General features: G+C 43.8%; 1 protein-coding gene across 1 annotated transcript in view; it reads left to right on the forward strand.

The window, feature by feature from the left end:
* Positions 1-22,265, forward strand: part of UBAC2 (UBA domain containing 2) — an 811,088-nt gene that overhangs the window by 88,133 nt on the left and 700,690 nt on the right. The window contains exon 3 of the mRNA XM_078657616.1: positions 14,669-14,788. Coding sequence (XP_078513742.1) covers positions 14,669-14,788 — 120 coding nt within the window. The remainder of the gene's footprint in view (positions 1-14,668; positions 14,789-22,265) is intronic.

Genomic DNA, 22,265 nt, shown 5'->3' on the forward strand with positions numbered 1-22,265 from the left:
ACAATTATTTGGATAAAGTTTAGGAGCTTCATTAATTGGAGGTGCACTCGGTGAAGTTTCAGTAGAAACCACCGGAGTAGACCATGATCTAGGAGGTCTCAAAGGCTGATTAGGCTGTTTGTTTCTAGCAGTTGTATATATTTCTTCCATAACTGCATCCTCAGATTCACTTTCCATAGATTTTCCTGTAGGAGAACCCATTACCATTTCATGAATTAAATACAATCCTTCACTCATGTTTCCCTGTCTCCACATTCGTAATCTATCTTCATGAGTTTCTCTTTTCCATGATGGATTTTTAGAAGGTCTTTTAATTCCACTAGCTTCTCTTTGTAACTGATACATCTCGTCTTCCCACTCAACTAAAGCTTCAAATTGAGTTGGTCTCGGTTTTGGAACAAGAGCATTCATTTTTTCTCGTAAGTTTCTTAAAACTCTTACATTAAATGAACCATCATCAGGCCAAGTCAAAACACCATCGTTTTTAGTATAACGTTTCCAACTGTCGAACCATAAGACAGTATGATATCCGTATTCACCTTCCATGTACGCTGCAGGTGTTTTATACTTATGAAGTAGTTTACCACCTCGCGTTTCGATTTTCTTGTCAGGTGAAAATAAATTCTTAAATTTCTGAAATAATGTTGTCTTTTTCTCAACATGTTTAAAATGATAACTCATTTTCAAAAGTAAAATTTATTTCACAAAATCGTTCGTAAAATTTTTCCGGGATGTTCCGCAAAACAACCAATCCGTGCGCGAAACACACCAACAAGCCAATGGCAGTTGAGCTACGTCAGTTTCCTGCTCAACCAATAATTTTGGAGATTTTCCTAAGGACCAATCAGCTCACAGGCCGTCAGAGACTCAGGAGCCAATCAGAATACAGCTTGTGACGTAGGTCACCCAATCCCAGCGCGGCTCTGTGACGTACACAGCAGCTGCGGTTTCTCGCTTCTCACTCCTGGCGCTTACCCCTCCTTCACAAAATCTTTTCACAGCGCCATTTTAAGAACACTTTTCAGTGTAAATTAATTTTTAACAATGACTTATAAAGACAACATCTGTTCGTTTCACTAATTAGGATAGTTTACATACATTCAAGTATCCACACTTCGGAATAGACGGCGCTATTCACACTAAGGATAATATTCAATTGTCAGTAGAGTAACCTTACCCCACCCTTCTAACACGTATAATTATGAACTCGCTTTGCTCTGAACCCACCGCGAAGTGAAAGTTCTAAGAGTTCCACTTGAACATAAAATACAATTCAAACTCGCACTTTTACACTGAAAATTCCCTAAATTCAAACACACACGAAATCCGTACAGGACTCTCACCTGTTTATAGAAATCATGCACCGTTAGCAAAATAACGACGTTATCCGTACAGGGCTCTCACCTGTTTATAGATATGAAACATGTACCCGTACAGGACTCTAACCTGTTTATAGATAATCATGCACCGACGCTAATTTTACCCTTCACTCAAGCTTGGATATAACTAATACTCTCATCACAGTGAGTTTTATGGAAGGCGCTTTGTCCCTATTCTCATGCTGCTTTGATTTCTTAGAAAATCCTCACTATACAAGATTCAGACCTAGCCCTAAAACTGTGCTGCTCGGCGACAACACTATGGTACACGGCGATACCTCTTGTGATACTCGGCGATATCACTACAAACGAACAGATGGCTTGCGTGACTAATTTCTCGCCACACAATCTATACCGGTATAGCTTACAGATAGGCACGAAAAACGAACTTAACAAGTGTTAAAACATCAATCCTATTTGCATACCATGACGCAATCCTTAGCAACCAACATGTTATCTTGGTTACTCCTTAGCAACCATCAATTTCTGCTACCAGATAATTGATCCAGCGGGCTATAGAAAATATATCATAAACTACGCTACCCAATTTCATAACCTATAAACAAAATTCTAAACTATACATGGACCCATTTATGAACCTGATATATTTTGGGCCTACTGAATCAGGTGGTCAGAATAAATCTATATACACATTATCTACACAATATATACATTTTTATACATTTGCAGAAAGAATATTGTCATTAGAATAAAACTCAACCATTTAAACGACCACCATAGGCGACGTGATCTAGCTAATGGTAACCTATACTTCTAAATAATCAAGACCAGCTTGTTTGTCAAAAGTAAGATTTTATTTTCTAAATTATGGTATATATGTTGTAAGTCTTATAAATGAAATTTATTTGCAATAAAGCAAGCATGATGGTAAGAAAATAAGGAAAAATACAATTTAAGCAATTGAATCAGTTTAAAGAAATTATATAAAGTTTAGCATTTCTAAAACCTATTTCCCTAACTGAGCTAAATAGACAGAAATTAAAGTAAAGATCTTTGAGGATTCTTACGTGCTCCACGCAAAGTCCAGCAGCACATCACCCTCATCGGAAAGTCAGAAAGCAGCAGCCAGCCCAACCCTAAGGGCATGACTTTTTATACCTTTCTACGCTAACTAAACTAGCAAAGGAAAGTTTTCAGAAATACTCGACGTCCCATTGGCTGAGAGTGACAAGTGACATGTCACCCGATTCTTAAAAAGTTCCACAAAATCATGTCTTACAAAGACCATTGTCTCTTCCACGTGAAGCCAGAGGCTTCCTGCGATTGCAACTTTGTTTTAAGTCATGCTCGCAGCTTCCATAGTCTTACAGTGCAACTTCCGCGGATGCCAAGTTAAGGACTGACAAAAAGTTCACTTTCGACCTTGGCCATGTCCGACAGAATGATGTCAGCTCATCAGTTTTCGCTTTGTGAATGCAGCTTCAATAAACGTTTTAATTCAGAATGGACGTCTCGTGACTTTCTGCAGAAATATGAATTAGCTCTTTTTGTGCGGCTCAAATAGTTAGGCCTCAAAAGCAGGCAACTTATGATTTCTAGTATAAAACAAACACAAGAAAAGTATTAATGTAAGAAATAAAGTATATTCTGTATCCACCCCATGGTTTACTATATAATTAACCCACCCGATTAATCAAAATGTTACCTAGCCATTGCAAACAAATAAAGCAGCGTTTATATTTACCAGTCTCCGTTTTTCTATGAGACCCATATGCACCTAGAATAGTAGAAATGACATCATACAGACAAGAATAAGCAAAACAAGCACATGCTTATTTTAAATATGCAGCAGTTAGTAATGACAAAAAACGAAACAATAAATTATTTTATTATTTTGCACGAACAAAAAGATGCAACATTTATGCACGTTTATGAGCACACATGTTAGTCCCCCCACGTGTAAAGTTTAATCTAGGTTGTATTAGCACGACATATCACAAATCATTAATAATTTTATTCATGTTATGGAAATGTGACTTTGCGAGTTTAAACAAAATTTTGTTTTCTATCTCGCTCCATCACCCCTTATTCCCACAGGCTTGTTGACACTTTTCCAAAAGTCAGGCTTGCACTGTACAGGCCAACTGCACATTTGATACGATACCAGTGCAGATAGTTGGTTACATCTGAAGTGAAATAGATATGTGAATCACCATATATGTGACAATAAACAGTACAAATAAGAAATTCTATTTTATGTTAATATCATCTCTTCAACAGTGCTATATATGGCAAAAGGTGTGTTCTGTGATGGCAGTACATGCCACATAAACTCAATTATACGTAGTATGACATTCCATTAAGTAGTCCACATATCCACACATCCCCAGAGAGGAAGCTCTTAATGACACACATTCCAGCCCTTTCTTTGTGATCGAAGTGTTAAAATGTAGTCTATACTATGGTACCAGGCTGCATGTACCGTATGTGTCGGGTCAATGGGCCTGGTTGTAAAAGGGTCTGTACAGTAATGTAAAAGTAGTTTACCCTTGAGTGGGTCACAATGGTGTTTTATGTTTCATAGTAGCTGACATCACAGTGCATGTAGGATGGCCCTGGGCTGCATGAAGTTAGTGTCCTGCTTAAACAGTGTGGGACATGACTGGGGTTGAGGACAGTCAGCAGATGAGTAAAAAAAATGTGCTTTCATGTATTTTTAGTGTTCAGCATGTGAGAACTACACATGCAGCGTGTTTTAGGCTTGTGCTAGATGTAAATGAGATGTGTGTCTAATAAATGGATATCCAACTAATTGCAATTATTATGTGTGTAACCATCTTTTGTATCAATACAGGTCAACGCCCATCAGAAACAAACCATTTGGAAAGCAATCACCAGGAAGGTGCAGACTCTGGGGTTCTACATCTCACAAAGCGTCCATTGCAGGAAGAGGTGGGAGGACCTGAGACACTGGACCCAGAAGATCACGGCAGTCCAGCTACGGAAGTCCTCCCAACATGGTCGGGGCGCTCGCTGAACCTTGATTCCATCCCCCCCTCCCAGGGCCTGCATACTGGCGGTGGCCTACCCGGAACTTGATGGGCACTTGAGGACCCAAAAGCAGTTACAAGGAGGGGGGTGATCCTGGCCAGAGTCCTACATGATACATTGCCAACTTTGTGTGGTACAGGCACACATTTTCCCTTCAATATTGGGGGTGGCCATGTGCAATGCACAAGAAGAGTAACTGTGTAGGTCTGGTAGTTGTTGCATGCTTCTGTGTCTTTTGTCTTTATGACCAGGAACATAGCAGAGTCCAGTCCACACCCAATTTACTGTCTTGAGTAGATACATGGCTTACTACAGTGACAAATCACCTCATGTCCTTTGATGTTCTGGCTTCTGACACTTGTACCAAACAGGCCACTTTTATTTTTATTTTTTAGTTTTATATAGCACAAACTCGACCAGAAGGTATCGGAGCGCTTTACATGACCACTAGTTGCTTTTCAGACGGACACATTCATCTTGTTAGGCACAGGAAGAATAAGTGATTTGCCCAGAATCACAGAATGTTGAGCGTCCCTGCCGAGATCCGCACCCTGGGGCCCAGCTTCGAGATCAACCGCTCTAGCCATCGGACCACATCCTCTCCACTTGTATTCATTGTGTAACGAGTGATATTCCGTCACAACAGTCTCACATGTGTTGGTGGCCCGCTGCAATGTGAAATGGCGAACAGTGTGCATTGGATGTAGTGACTAGGCAATACTTACCATCAATACATTGGGAATCTGCATGACATGAGAGTGCAAACCTTACAGGTGCCATCTGTAATGGTGCCTGTATGTTAGCATGTGTACCTTTTCCTGTTGTGTTTTCGTGTGCACTACTTTTGCATACCTGATCTGAGTGTCTTCATAGTTTCATGTCTGAGTCCTTCAGAAATGCATCTGTAGGCCACACTGTATTAGGAAACAGTCTTGTGATTGGTATACAGTTCATGTTCATGTGTTATAGCAGATTTGACTGTGTGCACATTGGTGGGTGACACATACACTACAGCATTACTCATTGTCATTGCTCAGATTGCTCAGACCCACATGATGTAGCAATGTAGGACATGAGAGGTAAACTTACACTGATTTGTCACTATTGGTATTTCCATGGCATAGATGTGGGAGTTTTCAGTGATGCGAAATACATGTGGATTTGTGAATGTTCATTCACTTACTGGTAACATGCATCAGAGAGTGACATGCAGAACTGTAGGGATCATATGCGAGTGTCTACAATCAGTATTATAAGGCAATTTGTGATTGAGCTACAAAAGAGGTACTTTGATGTGCCTTCCCATTATGACAATAGTGAAACCTCCTCTTTTATTATGTACATTCACTGAGCCTCAACAGCCTTCAATGGTCTATTTGCTTTTAGATTTCTAGTGTAAGAATGGTGAGGTCAGCAGTACCAAACTGGATTGGGGATGTTCCTAGGCTGAGGTGTTGTCTTATACTGTGAATATTTGTGGTCGACTCGCCCACAGATTTTGCCCCACATTGTGTCCAGTCTGCATTTACTGTGCTACATGTGATATATAGCAAAGATACCTATGTACATCTTTCATTACACTTGTTGGGCAGTGGACATAGAGGAGGTTTCAATTGGTAAGTTTCAACAGTGTGTTAAGAGTTTGTATGTGACCTGATTTCTGCTACTGCACATATTACATCTACATAGGTGTATTGCATGAATACAATTTCATCATCATGTTTTCATGGGTATATGTACATTTGTTGTATTCAGGAACTTGTGTGGATACAGTTGCTAATATATATTCTTCACAACAAGAGCAGATCAGGTCAAGGAATGGCGTGTAACCATGACGGAGACCGTGCAATAGTCAGGTGTGTGTGTGTCAGCAAATGTCATTGCATAACTAGAGCTCAGTCAGTAGCTCGAACAAGTCCCATCAGACCACCCTCGTGGTGGTTATTCATCATGTGGGAGGTGGTGGTCACTTTAGACCTCACCCAACCATATAATGTCGGGGATCAAAGCCATGATACTTATCAGACAATGAAAAGTGAAAAATAGAGTGCAGTGCTGGGGTGATAGTGATAAATAAAATTAACTACTAGGACTCAGAGAATGTTCGTACTAAAGTCTAAGTGTCAAAGATTAAAAGCACGCCGAGTAGTTAAAAATTGAAGCTACTCATAGGCGCTGTGCAGGTGGTCGACATGTTTCAGCCGTTGGGGGAATCTGCCCCGGCTTTCTTCAGGACCTATAGTGTAGAATCGCTACTGCAACTAACCATGATTTGTGGACTCACAAATAACATAACGGGTATATATCTACCAGGAACTTGATACTCCAATGTTCACTGGATGCAAAGATGTAACTTGTACCTGTCATGAAACACAAAAAATTATATACTAATAACTTAGCAATACAAGATTGCTCACACACAACTGCATAAATACACAGTCACCATACATTTAAACACGCCTGCGTGAATAATTTACATTCCGCATAATACAACTAGCATAATAGCTTGATCACACAGAGGCATTTCCTCTCAGTGATACTCACCCAGCTTTGTGTGGGTGAAGACCTCACCTCACCCGGCAACCGCTCGGGAGAATGAGGCCCCGCTCTGTAGTGTAGAAATAAGTCACAATTAGCAAACATACTTAACCGTGCATAGCCAAATTGCTCTACACAGCAACCCAACAAACGTGTGATAGACGCTTATCTGTCCGACCAAAAACTATAAACCATACACCTGAAGGTGTGTCCCCTGTTCCAAGACACATTATAGGCGCTAAAATGTGCCCCTGACTCGTGAGCCTAAACATCCACTGTAGGACATTCATTTTCAATACATGAGACGAGTCTATGTATGATCTTAGATACACATTACTGCTGTTAAAGTTTGGGAAAAGAACCCCAGAGATTAGAGCAAGGCTCCAACAAAAACTTTATAAATGGCTAATGGTACCAACCCCTTAGGCAGAAAGCGTTTTGTAAACACAGTGTTATTTACTCAGCCTGTCTGGGCTAGATTGCATCAGTTTACCTCAAAAACCGACTAAGTAGAAGCAGTGAGGCTGTCTGGCATCTTACCTGTCCGTCGGTGCCCCTCATTTTGACCAAGCGGAAGTGGAGGTGTGGAGGATACCGCCCTCTTTCTTTTTATAACGGGCGGCAGGAAGTAAATCAACCACCTGGGTCTCAAAAACACGCCTTAGTCGGCTGTGAGAATAAGGGTCACCCGTTTAAAAGAGGGATCGCTCGAGTCAATGGGGAGACTTGAAAACTGTGGAATGTAAATTATTCACGCAGGCGTGTTTAAATGTATGGTGACTGTGTATTTATGCAGTTGTGTGTGAGCAATCTTGTATTGCTAAGTTATTAGTATATCATTTTTTGTGTTTCATGACAGGTACAAGTTACATCTTTGCATCCAGTGAACATTGGAGTATCAAGTTCCTGGTAGATATATACCCGTTATGTTATTTGTGAGTCCACAAATCATGGTTAGTTGCAGTAGCGATTCTACACTATAGGTCCTGAAGAAAGCCGGGGCAGATTCCCCCAACGGCTGAAACATGTCGACCACCTGCACAGCGCCTATGAGTAGCTTCAATTTTTAACTACTCGGCGTGCTTTTAATCTTTGACACTTAGACTTTAGTACGAACATTCTCTGAGTCCTAGTAGTTAATTTTATTTATCACTATCACCCCAGCACTGCACTCTATTTTTCACTTTTCATTGTCTGATAAGTATCATGGCTTTGATCCCCGACATTATATGGTTGGGTGAGGTCTAAAGTGACCACCACCTCCCACATGATGAATAACCACCACGAGGGTGGTCTGATGGGACTTGTTCGAGCTACTGACTGAGCTCTAGTTATGCAATGACATTTGCTGACACACACACACCTGACTATTGCACGGTCTCCGTCATGGTTACACGCCATTCCTTGACCTGATCTGCTCTTGTTGTGTTTTATACTGTGATTAGGGGTACGAGCAGACAGGTCATTAAATAATTCCCCTTGACCCTCCACACGTTTTTGTTTTGAGTAATATATATTCTTCCCATCATATTTGATGACATCAGGTCACTGTGGTATACCACAAGGGCCAAAATATACAAGGTGATAAACTATCCTAGTACATACATTGGGATTCAGTAGAGACAAGTTCACTCATGTATTTGGAGCTGCCTGTGATTTTGACATCACTGTGAGCAACTGTTTACAGGTCATCCAGCATGCATTCATGTGCTCATGCCAATGTCGATGACAATATAGTGGACCTGGTAGCTGGTGTCATCTGTGCACTTTCAAAATGTTGTGTGTTGAAAGTTCTTGGTCAAGTGTGTTTAGGCAGATGCAATCAACCTAATTTCAATGTCATTGCAGCTTCATCACAGGCTAGCAAAGGAGATAAGGCCCACATTGTTGTGGAAGCAGCTGACCACAGTTTTTCCAGTCATGACACTCAGGACACCAATGGAACCAGTGCCTCGTAGGGTGAGGGGAGTGCAACGGAGGACAAAGACTTAAATACAACATCTTCAAAGTCAGGCTCCAGTGGACACTCTGTAATGGTGATGGACCAGACAGGAACTCTCCCAACACCATCTTTGTCTGCCACCCCAGTTCCATCTCCACACTCCCTGTTGCTCCTCACACAGTTGTCCGGACCTTCTTCCCTAAGAGGGAAGCCATCTCCTTTGCTCCAGGCACCCCGCCCCTGATCCCCGCCCATCCCCACTGCCCAGAGTAAGGAAGTCATTGGCCTCCTGAGGAACATCTCTGGAGGACACACAGCACTACTGCCTGCCATCCAGGGACAAGGCAGCCAACTGCAATTGATGATGGCTTTCCTGCAAGGCACCCACAGTGCTAAGTATGCCCCACAGAGATCTTTTCAGGCTCTGGCCTTTACCCTCATGACTGCCTTCCACCAATCCCAAACTTCCGCCCCACCTCCTGCCTCTTTGCCATCCAAACTCAGTATTCCCATGCCTATTCCAAGCACACTCAAACATTAACACACACTTCAACAAAGCACAGTCAAACATAAGCTCACAGACACACTTCAAGAGACATAAGCTGCACACACAAACACCAGAAAAAAACAGTCACCAATCTACTCACCAAACACAAATGTCTTCACAACCACCTCACTAAACATTCCTCCAGACACCACAGCCACACCCACAGACCTATCCCCATCATACTTCCACACAACACACCCACATCGCCAGACACATCCACTACACCCATCTTACAACCAGACACCACACCACCAGACACAGCCACCACAGCCAGCATACCAAGCACATCCACAGCACTCACAGCCAGAAAAGGCAAACGTCCACACAACAGACACCTACAGCACAAACACAACATACATCAGACCCACACACACCTGTACCAACAACATACACCTCCATACCTGACACTTCCACTCCCTGTATCTCCCAAGCCCTACTACCTTCCATACCACCTACCCAGTCTCCCCAAGAGAGCTTTCTATGTACCCTTGGCCTTACCCATGCCACAGCCAACACCCCCCTCCCAAAACCAAGAGGACCTCTTCCACACCTCAACCCATCCTTTCCACCTCCCTATACACCCCTGTGAAACCTGACCGCCCCCACCACCACCACCACTAAACCCAGCCGTACTCCTTAGAAGTTAAAATCCCCTTCCATAATCAAAAACACCCCTCTAAAAGTCAGGACCACCCCTCCTAAAACGAAACCCACTCCTCTGTATCCTGACCACACCCCTCCCAAGCCAAGTGACAACATTGAGGTGCCTAGACTGCTCTCTAGATGCCCCTTCTTGGGAAGTTTTCCCTGGCAGTGTTTTTGGAGACAAGCACAGGAGTCGTACAGAAGGGGGTGGTGATGGACGGAGCATCTGAACCAATCAAACACTCACACCCAGTCAAAAGATCTGGGTTTAATCCATCACCGTTCTTTAGCCCACTCTGCCACCCCAGTTCAGACATGGCCATATGCAAATCAGTCTGACCCTGTGCCTCATGGGAACAGTCCAGCCCGAACTGCCAAGCCATGCCTTCCCTGGACCGGAAACAAGCTTCCTAGGACCGGTTTCTGGCATTCCAGCCGTCTTCAGCCAGGCTTGCTTGAATCCAGTGGCAAAGTGAAAGCACAGGAGTCAAGAAGACTTTGAATTTTTAAATGGACTGCCATTTGGCTTCGTTTTTTAGCTATTTATTTTGGACTAATAAAGAAAGGTATATCTAAAGTGAAAATAAATAACTATTTTGATTTTCTACGAGTTTGTCCTGCCATTCATTTTGATTTGCAATCGTATTAACTTGCCAATGTTTCATTTGCCATACCTGTTATGCAGAAAGTGTTGCCATGATGAGCTTGAAAGACTACTTCGGCAGATTGGTTTTGTTTATATGTTACACAAACTACTTTATGATGTGGGTAATGTTTGAGAGTCTATTGCATACATTTTGCAGGTACAGTGTCTTTCTGTTTCATGAAACATACATACTCGTGTATATTTCATATTGGAAACAGCACCTGGCAGGTGAGACATGGGAGGGTGTCACAAAGCTTATTTCATGTTATGTAGTTGAGCTGCTGTAGCATTGCAATATGAAGAACACACACCACTATCCATTAATATTAGATGTGGACAGATTTGCAATTTTGGAGGGTGTGCCTGTGCAGTGTCAGTGACCTGGCCAAAGAGGGTATCAATGAGGTGAATTGCGTTTATACATGACAAACTGTTCTGAACAGGGACCCCCAGAATTGTTTTGGGCCAAAGCCCCCAAACACCTGAAGAGGCTGTGCAGCTTTTAAACAGAATTCCAATAGAAATGGGATGGATTGAGACTTACTGGCAGTTCCGTTCACGACAGTGTAGGTTTTGGATATCATCTAGCAGGAGCAGCAGTGGCAGAAAGTGTGCAATCGGCTCCATGGCGGACCAGGATGAGGAAAGCTGTGTGCTGCTGAATTTCATCCTTCAATTCTTCCCTTTCTGCCAGCTCATTTGTGGTGGTTGGACCACCACAGTCACGTCGGTGGAGATGCAGATCGTGATTGGGCTGGCGGTAACTTTGGCAGTCCGCCCTCCAACAGGTGCATTGGCCTATCCAGCTGCGGTCAGAATTTCCTGGCACCGGGACCGCTGCGGTGTTTCGTCCATGTAACCGCATGTCTCGTAATTGGGCAGTCGGACCACTAACTGTGCGGCGGTGAATCCGCCGCAGTTTCGAAAGCTGTACCATGACAGCCAAACTCGTAATCAGGCTCTAAGACTTGTATTGATATATACCATCTCAACAACATGGGATTCTAACCTTTCATTACCATCAACCATTTGAGTAGTTTGTGGTCTATTTGGACTAGAAACATAGGACAAAGTAAGTGAGGCCGAAACCTCCTCAGCGCCTACACTATGGCTAACCATGTTTTATCAATCAGAAGGGGGTGGGACCACACTGCTTCACCTCCCAGCACAGTTCACCCCTTAACATTATGGTAAATGCAGTTCATTTAAAATGCTTACTTGAGTTTTTGCTGAAGTGTTTCACCAAAGTTGGTGCAGGTTAGTGCTGACACCTGGGGTTTTGGATATTATCCTTCATCAGTTGGGATAAAAAACTAAATTTATCTGGCGTTGCTGAGCAAGCTGCCACAATCCTTTCAGGTCTCAGAATTTCTCACAGGCGCACAGGTGCATCTCCAAAAGCTAGTCAGCTCAATGGCTCAAGGGAGCCTTTTCAAACAGAAAGGGGTGGGAGCACACTGCTTCACAGAACTCTTCTAGCTCTGAGAGAACATGGTTCACCAGCGATGCAGATGCAAAATGGCAGGAACGTTCTAAAGACATAAAAGCTTAACCCTAAACTGATCTAATCCTTTTGATGTAGATAATGTAGTCTTCTTCTTTGTCCTAGGCCCGAATGCAATGTACCAATGGCCACTAGTTAGTCAATTAACGAACGGCACCCAGCTGGTCCATTAACTCATCCTCTCTGGGAATTGGGTTTTCTTCGGTCTTCGTCACCTCATTTAGAAACCGGCAGCCCCACAGAAAAGTGCAAGTCCGTGAAGCTTTGATAGGATACCAACACTACTAGATTGGCCCAGGACTGCAGGACCATGCAACCACCCCCACATCCAGTATCTTCCTCTGACTTGAGGCACTCCTTTGGCTCGGTCAGACATCCGGTAAGGTTTGCTTTTCACTGACATGCTATCTCCTGCATTAGTGTCGTGTAAACAGAAATCCGTGAACCTTGGCAGCAATAAGAGATGAGAGATGGGAAAATCATACCAGCACTTTGTCAGGGGCAGGCTAAGATCTCTGCATACATGCTAGATTCGCGTGATGCCAGAGCCAAATTAAAAGCAGTCAGGCATTCAGTGCAGGAGAACACACCCGTATACCATGCTGGGGAGATTCTCGTCCTGCCACTTTATATATAGCATATACGCAGATAAGTATAGCATGCTGTGCATTAACTTTGAGTTTAGGAATGGACCGTGACTCAGGAGTCAAAGCCTTTGACCCTGTGCATGGCATTTGATGGCTACCGGAGCTGGGTGCATGGTTTGGTCGAAACCCATGCCCTTCCTCCAGACCGTAGTGTGGATGGCCCAGATCTGTGTTTTTTGTTTTTGTTGATGTGGTGCACTGCAGTCAGAACCTGGTGCTCTATTCCTAAGGCTATGCTCCGTCGACGTGCGATTTTGGGAGTTAGTGTAATAAAAAAAGGCCTCTGCAGCTGTATAGGGACAGTGGTCATGTGAATGTGCCCCAGCAATATTACCTCCTAGACCAGCTGTGCACAACCGAAGAACATGCAGGTCATTGGGGAGTTATGTGAGCTGAACTCAGATGTGGCTCTGTGCCCAGTCCCCAGTGTACATAGCTAACAGTTGATCATAGTAAGCAATGTGAATTCTCTTTTTGTGGGATTTTGGAGAGCTTTTTTCTCCAACACCAGCAACACCCACCCGGAGTATGAGAAATGTGGAGGCTGAGTGGCAGGGTTTTTCTGTAGAACAAACTGCATCCATTGCCCGATGCACATGGCCAAAGGCTATGCCCAGTTGGTGATGTGGATAATGCAGGCCTAATGCCAGGCCCTGCACCTTCTCTTGCTTGCTGCACAATGCCTAGTTGGTTCTTTCTTGATCTTAGGTCTAAAATAACCCATACAAAAAGAAAAGATCACTAAAAAATCTTTACCGCTTACCTGTTGTTACTTTGGCTCACGTTTAATAGAAATCTTAGAAACAGTTAAAGCGATTGGAGTGCAGAACTTAAAAACCAGTAAAATATTGCCAGTGACGGTTATACTACGTATGACCTCACACTTTGCATTATTGATAACACCTCAAATGATGTCACTGAACACATTTTAAGTTACATTTTTAAGGCATAAGTGATGTCATCAAATATGACTTTACCAATTCCAGCCTCAGGCCTCAGTGACATCACTTTTAACAACACAAAGTACATTGTAAAGCTTCCTCTTGATGGCGTTTGGGAAACCTAGGTATTTTTATCATACAGTGTGGTCTACGATGCTCATCTACAGTGTCAATTGTTTCACTCACTCAGGTAAATACATTGCTGAAAGCATTGCCTTGGTCAATATTTTCCACTGAGTTCCAGTTTCTGAACACCAAGTAAGCATAGGATTTAGTCACAGATTATACTCTTGCCTCCCACTGGTCACACTATGAATATCATTTTCCAACTCCAACTGAATGTTGCAGTCATCACATGGTATGCTGTCAATTTTCATGATTTTTCTCTCACCTTTTCCTCACTAACCCACAAAGTTAGACCTAGGGACTTTACCTTAGTTATAAAAACACTTCTTTAAATTTACAAGGTTCTCCCTTTCTGTCCTCTTCCCTTAATCCAGCACTTATTTGAAAATCCCACTCTCTTTGGCAGTTCTGTTAATCACTGCATCCCAGTTTCTCCTTATAAATTTGGGCCTGCCCGCATTTTGGGTATGCATTTGTGCTTGGCAAGTGGTATATCTTTCACGGATGCTCTGTCCTCTCAAACTTTCTCCCTGCCACCTATGGTACATAGTAGAGATCCATGTTTATTTGCTTGGATGTATAGTGGGTGTTCTTAAATCATTTCTTATGCTCTATTCTAATGCATACACCACATTATACGTTATCCATTTCGAAACAATGATTTCAGCAATGTACATTTTATTTTGCTAGGAAATCTGCATTGGTGTAAATCTAATATGTTGTGTGTGGTTTTCTTTTCAGGTTTGGAGAATTTTATTGGGGCGAACAATTTGTTTAGACCTTAAAGATACATTCTGCAGTTGCCTACTGGTATATAACTTCAGGATATTTGAAAGACGGTATGGTAGCAGAAAATTTTCAGTAAGTTTTATTCAGTACCTTCTAAAAATACTAATGAAACGCATCATTTGTTTCTCTCTTGATGCTGGGCTTAACTCATGCCCATAGTTTAAATACAATCCACTCCTCTTTCTCAGTCATACAAAGACATGTATTGTGTGTAGCTATATTATATGCTTTTAGCCTTGTAATGTAGAAAAAGCATTATACACATGCTACAATACAATGTTTCGCAAAATTAGAGTCTTCTGCATGAAAGCTTTTTTCCCTACTGTCCTGGAAATCTGTGCCACACCATACTTTGTAAGGAGGTTTGTAAAGAAGTAGCTTGATTCATGTGGGTAATGTAAACAGTTCCTTTTAAGAGGCAATGATCTCGGTCGTTTTGAAAGCAGCATGGAACATGTCTCTCATGAATAAATCAGGTCAGGTCTTTTCTTGACTTGCTGGATTAAAAAAATGTCACTCCCATCTCAAATGCTCCTTGTGCTAAATGTATAGAAAAAGCAAGTACACCACAGCTTCAGGACCACATTAATCAAAATTGTGTTTTGTGTGGTAAACAATTGGGCTTTAGCCCACAGAGAGGCAGAGACTAGGTGCTGGTTGATGTTGATATCACCATACTGCATGTAGTAACTTCTGGGCTAGGAATTGGATAAGTCCATCATATTGCACTGTGATGTGCCACAGGGATCTTTTTTCTGTCTTGCCTGAGACCGTGCATGCGCTTGTGACAAACATTTGTTGCTTTAAAAAAAAAAATGCTCTAAAAAGGGGCTTTTAGTCCACCCATTATTTACCATTGGTGTGCTTCATTGTCACTCTCCTTTCCTTGCTTGTTGTTCAGCGCATTAGTTCTTCTTTCTTCTTCTTTGTGTGTTTGTTTATTGATGGAGCATGGACCAAGTACTGTTTATTTGTTTTATTAGTGTACTTCCGCTGCTCATATGGAGATACTTTTTTCTTTCTTGTTGCTTGCCCATCTGTCATCTCCCATAGTTTCATGTTGTTGCCCCCTCCATTGCGTTGTTGCAACCGTCCCGCTCTGCGCAGATGCTTTAATGTTTGTGTGTTAGCTTTACCTTGTAGAAAGCATGCTTCAGCTTTTTTGTAGAAAAAAGCATGCCTTTGTTTGGTTTTCAGCTTTTGACCAGTGACCAGCTCTAGTATTTGCAGTGTCAACATGCTTTGTTTGTAGTGGCCAATCCTTGGGACCATATGCCTGCTTTGCTTGTGGATATTTATCCTATGCGGTCTGTTTGTTGACCAATAAGTGCTTTTAAGAGTTGTCCAGATAAAAACGACCATTAGCGGTATGGTCTCGATGAAGGTTGAAAGTGCGTGTGAAGGTTCTGTTGCAAGCAGCAGCCTGTGGCCTTCCCCTCTTCCCCTATAAAGTAGGGGAATCGTCACGTTAACACTCAGCAGTGGAACACTTGCAGCCTTGCCATACGCACAAACTGCTGAGCTCCTCCATGCCTGAGCTGCTGTGCCTATGCTGGCATGGTTCACATGTGGTTGAGCAGGGCCACTCTCCATAAATCATCTGATGACTTATTCGGCTGCTGGACCAGGAAGCGTCCACATTCACTAGTGAGTAGTGCTTTCAATCCTACAGAGCCTCCATTTTAAAGGCATAGTGCTTTTCCTGTGGGAGGAGAGCTCACGCAAGCTGTTTATTTCTTGGCCATGCGTGGCTCACCTGCTTACATCATGACTTGGTCCAAACTGAGGTAGCATGGTGTGAAAAACAATGGTGGACTTGGGTACGGCCTATAATAATTGGCTTAGACTAAATCAAGCAATTCATCCATCACTTCGGTGTGATGTCCTAAGTGGGATGGATATGCCTAGACATGGGTCCCGTTCACACTGTACCACTAGAACCAAGCCATACGTGGCTGATGAGCCCTCATGAAGGCAAAATTAGTCCTGGGTTGCTGGTGTTCTGGTCCAGGAGAACTTGGGCTCGCGGTTTGGTCTGGACTGTTTTCATTTGAGCAGGGTCAAGAATGATTTGCATATGGCTGAGTCCAAACTGAAGTGGCATGGTGTTCCAAATATTAATAGACTGGGATGCAGCCTAACTATCTCCTCCACTCCTATTGTTTTGAATATTCTCAACCTTTACAAACCTGATATATTCAAGAACTTTGATAGAGTATTATTCATTTAAATGTATACCAAGGAGCATTTTGTATCCGCAGTTTCTAAAGCATCTTTCTTTAAATGTTCTGATAAACTACCCAACATACTGTTTTGTACATATTTAAGCAATGAATTGTGTTACAATGTATGAATGTAATTTGAAACGTCTTTGTTTTTAGGTGGTTGGACAGAGTTTGCATCTTCTCATTAGTATTTATATTTATATTATATATATATATATATATATATATATATATATATATATATATATATATATATATATATATATATATATATATATATATACAACATATATATATTGCCAACATTTGTGGAAACCAACAGGTTTTCTGTAAACCATGTGCTAGGTATTTTCTTGATTGCTTTTCTAAACTGATAGTATCACTTGGGCTAAAATGTGCTAAAGTTTTGGATTTCCTAAATGTGATATTAAGTCTTGAGACAATTGAAGTACCTGCTAATATTTCCAAAAAAGTGCAATAATCTAATTGCTTTCAGTACAGTATTGTGTGGTAAATCTGTTCTTCGGAGTCTTTTTATATTCTGTTTTTTGTTTTAAAATTTTATTGAGAAAACAAAACACCAAACAAAAGCAGAGTCAGTATCCGATAATTAAGCAATACAATACAGAATCAAATAAGTCAGGCACATACAAAAGAAATCACTTTAAAGATCATTACATCTTCTCGATCCAGCCTTATCCATTGCCATTTCCACCGAGGGGGAGTTACAGATTTCGCCTCTATAGACATTCCAGTGTCCCCATTTTAACAAATGCACTCTGGAAGAGTGCTTAAACAAAAAGGAAAAAATAGTGTCTGAAAAATGAGAAGTGGAAGGACAGAAGTAATGCATCTCTGCTTCAGGAGAGAGACAAACACAAAAAAGGAAGGAAGTGTAGAGAAGCGGATAAATAAGAAGCGAGCAAATGAGTGACAATGAAGTAAATAAATGGTAAGCAATGGGAGCCTCTAAGCTTCCATAAAGCAACAAAAGCTTCTGTAAGAGACAGCGCATGCTCTGTCTTAAGCAAGACCTAAAATGAGAGGTAATTGCACACCTTATCCAGCAGTGCTATGTAGGTGCCAACAGATTCCCACTGCAGATATTTGATCTTTTCCCTCCTAATCTTGAGAGAGGTTTCTTAAGGATACCAAACATTATTGTAGGTACGTTAGAATGCACAAAATGTATTGACATTTTAGATTAGCGGGCATGTAAAATACACTTTAACAACTTAGATGCAAATGAATGCTCAAATTATGTGAGTAGGTGTAATGCTTAAGAAAGCAGGAGGAATGTGCCATACGGCATGAAACACTTATCTCAGCAGACACTGCCCCTGGGCCAAAAACTGAGCTGGATCTATAGTCTGAAGTAACTCGCAGTGAGCAGGTTGCGCGCAGATGTTCAATAGTCTTGTCCAGTCTAATTCAAATCTATTTTATGATTTTGTTTTTTTTAGAGTTTGTAGCTGGCTTTTAATTTATATGCATGCAAAAGACCTGGCTCATGTAGCCCTTCCACAAGAATGGGTATAGTACATATTTCACCCCTGCCATTCCATCTATACATGGTAGATCAAAGGGTGGATTGTGCACATACGTATCTAATAGTGTACAATTTACCAACATCTCCTTGGTAACACATAATCCTCAGTATCAATTACTACTATTTGGCTCATCTGGTCCAGCCAGGCTAGTTTTTTTTTCTTTTTTTCTTTTCTTTTTTTAAAGACCTTTATTGTACCGTTAAAACCATTCACAGCTTCTGGCCTACAACCCCTGGGGCTGGCCGCAACCTTTTCTCCTGCGTGTATAACTATCTGGATTACACAGCCCCTGTACCGACAACCCGGGGGTACGGCGGCGTTATACTGTAATATGTGTACATAACTTGTATTATGATCGCGGATTCATATAGGCCAGGTTTTTTAATTTTTAACAACAGTAAACCGCATAAACAATAAGTTACCACATTCAGTCGTGAGGCAGATATGTAAATAAATGCACAACCCCCATCCCCTCTAGCATTAGCAGAACGTCTGTCATAGGTGAGTCGACCCATCACACTCGATCCGCTGTTGCTAAATCCCCTCACAGTTGGGTGCCTCTGTATCTCGATCCGTGTATGTTGGCCAATCCACCCTCCAATCCCACCCCCTCCCTCTCTTGCGTTTGGGTATGCCCCAAGGTCCCTCCCCCGCCCCCCACCGGTCACCTCCTATTCTTCTTCCCCCTCCTCGTCTGAAGTCAATGCGTCATCCCCCTCCAGGGGTTCACATATTTCCCCCCTGAACACATTCCACTGGGTCCATATATTATTCCATTTACGTGGACATGCTCTATTGGTGTAAACTGCCCTCTCAGTTATCATGACCCTGTCCATGTTGGTGCACCATTGTGCCAATGTGGGGGTCTCTGCTGCTCCCCATTTCTGTGCTATGTCGCATTTTGCTATGATCATGCCTATCTTGGCCCACTGTATTCCCTGCCTGGAAATGTCGTTCGGCTCCCATATATTTAACAGGCACTTCCGTGGTTCAAGGACCAGAGACACCCCCAATGTTTGTGATATGGTGCACATTGTTTGCCTCCAGTACTCCTGGATGCGGGGGCATTCCCAGATAGTACGGAACAACGTTCCCTCCTCCCCACAGCCACGAAGGCAGTAAGGATGCTGTGCCCTCTGTATTAGGTGTAATGTCTTCCTTGTGTAGTACACCCAGTGGGGATTCTTAAGCTGCACGAGCCGGAATCTCGCCGATTTGCCCACTTCCTTAGCCGACACCAGGGCTTAGTTCCATTCAGACTCGTCCACTTCCCCGATGTCCTCCACCCACTTATCTCTCAGTTTTACCGTAGGGTCCGCTAGGTTGTTAATCAATTTGCGATAGGTGAGTGACGTTGCCCGATCCTGCATATAGTCTGTGAGGAGGCGATCCTCAAGGGGAGATGCCTCTGGGACCTCTGCGTCGCGAGGGATGACTGTAAGTAGGGCGTGCCGGACCTGTACATACCAAAACGACTCCGTGGGCCCCAGCTCGTACCGCCGTCGCAGCTGGTCGAAGGGGATCACCGTGCCTTTTTCCCACAGGTCCCCCACTGGACAAACCAATGTTATCCCATAGTGTGAAGCCCTTACTGCGTCTCAGAGTACCCAGGGCCCTCGTGTCCCACAATGGGGTGAGCTTAGTGATTCTCCCCTTCCACCCCAGTTTTGCCTGTGCTGTGTGCCACAGTGTTACTGTAAGTTTCGTGGGTCCCACGAGTTTGCGCACTAGGCGTTGGTCATAAAGAGGCGCCAGTATGCTGTTGGTACCCAATTGTGCCCTATCCGCCCTGTATGCCGGGTCTTCCTGAGGTGCATGCAGCCACTGGTTAATGGGCTTTAGTTGTGCGGCCCAGTAGTATAGTTGCAGGTTAGGCAACGCAATGCCCCCGTCGTACCACTCCCGGTGCAACTTTGCCTGGGCTATACGTGTCGGGCGATTACTCCACATGAGACCGGCTACCAACGCGTACACCTGCCTGAAGTATCCCGGTGCCACCGGATACTGTGTATTTTCTAGGATATATAAGAAACGTGGCAGCGACATCATCTTATAAAGTGCCGCTCTGCCCAACAGTGTTAACGGCAGTGCCGCCCAAAATTTTACATCCTGTTTCAGACGCTCTAATGGCAGCGTTAGATTTTTCCGATAGAATTCCGTTGGATCCATCGAGACGTGGACGCCCAAGTACTTAAGGGAGGAGCCTGCCATTTTCAGGGGGCAATCATCGCTTAGCGTGGGGGCTGGGCCCTGCAGGACATACAGTTCGACTTTGCCCAGTTCAGGGTGTACCCCGATACTTTCCCTTGTTCATCGCACAGCGCCAGCAGCGCCGGTATGCTGTGTTCCGGTTCCGTCAGGTACACAAGCATATCATCCGCGTACAGAGAAAGGCGGTCTTCCCACCCCTCTGTCCAGGTGATCCCTTTCAACAATGGGGTCGAGCGTATCAGAGTCGCCAGTGGTTCCAGTGCGATCGCAAAGAGCAGCGGCGACAGGGGGCAACCCGGACGGGTACCTCGCTCCAGAGGGAATGTTCGGGAAATGTGGCCGTTTACCACCACCTGTGCTACAGGTTTAGTGTATAGTAACCGGACCCAGGCTATAAATTTAGGGCCAAATCCCAGGTGCGCCAAGACCTCAAATAAATATTGCCACTCCACCATTTCAAATGCCATCTTTGCGTCAAGTGCCATTATGACCGCCGGTTCCGATAGCGAGTGTGCTCTAGCCAGCACACCGTTCACCCTGCGTAGGTTGAGGGCAGTGTTTCTGTGCGGCATAAAGCCTGACTGATCGGGGTGTATGAGTTGTGGGAGATGCGCAATTAGCCGAGTGGCGAGGAGCTTAGCCAAGATTTTAACCTCGGCATTGAGAAGGGAAATGGGCCGGTACGATGTGCATTCTTCCGGCGGTTTCCCGGGCTTGGGGATCGCCACGATAGTCGCCGTCTGTTGGTCTAGCGGAAGTTCGGCCCCCTCCAAACTGTCCGCAAACATAGCCAATATGGGTCCGCTGAGCCCCTCCGATGCGACCTGATACCACTCTATTGGGATCCCATTCGGCCCTGAAGCCTTACCCGACTTTACCGCATGGATAGCCGTTTGTATTTCCTCCGCCGTGATGTCTGCCTCCAGTTCCGCGACTGCCTCCGGCGTCAGAGTCGGAGTAGGAATGTGACCCAGAGCTGCACGGGCCATGTCAGCTGACACTTCAGTGACCGGAGTATACACTCCCTCAAAATAGTCCGCAAAGGCCTCCACTATCTCTTCGGGCCGTGTGTGCAGTGTCCCTCCCCCGTCGCATATCTGCTGTATTCCTCTGGCGCTACCCCCTTTCTTGTCTAGCCAGGCCAGCATTTTCCCTGCCTTATCTCCTATGTCGTACACCCTATGAGCCGTCTCTCCTATCTGAGTCACCGATTGCTGCCTCAGGTGTTCCCTATGTTGCTGCTGTCTTAGTAGCAGGGCTTGGGACGTGTCGGGCGTAGGGCACGCCGCATGTGTCACCGTTGCTTCATGCAGGGCCAGTTCGAGCTCGGACAATTCACGCTGCCGCTCTCGTTTGTGACCCATTATTGACGCTATGGCCTGTCCCCTTAGCACCACCTTGTAAGCCTCCCACAGGGTAGCAGAGGACTGTACTGACACAGTATTCTCGGCAAAGTAATGCGAAGTCGTCGCTTTGAGCGCCTTTCGAACCTTGGGGACCTTGAGATATGATGCATGTATTGGGTAAATTCTCCTGCGCGATTTCTCCTGAGTTGACAGTGTT

Source organism: Lissotriton helveticus, chromosome 8, assembly GCF_964261635.1.
Source record: "Lissotriton helveticus chromosome 8, aLisHel1.1, whole genome shotgun sequence".
Lineage (NCBI taxonomy): Eukaryota > Metazoa > Chordata > Amphibia > Caudata > Salamandridae > Lissotriton > Lissotriton helveticus.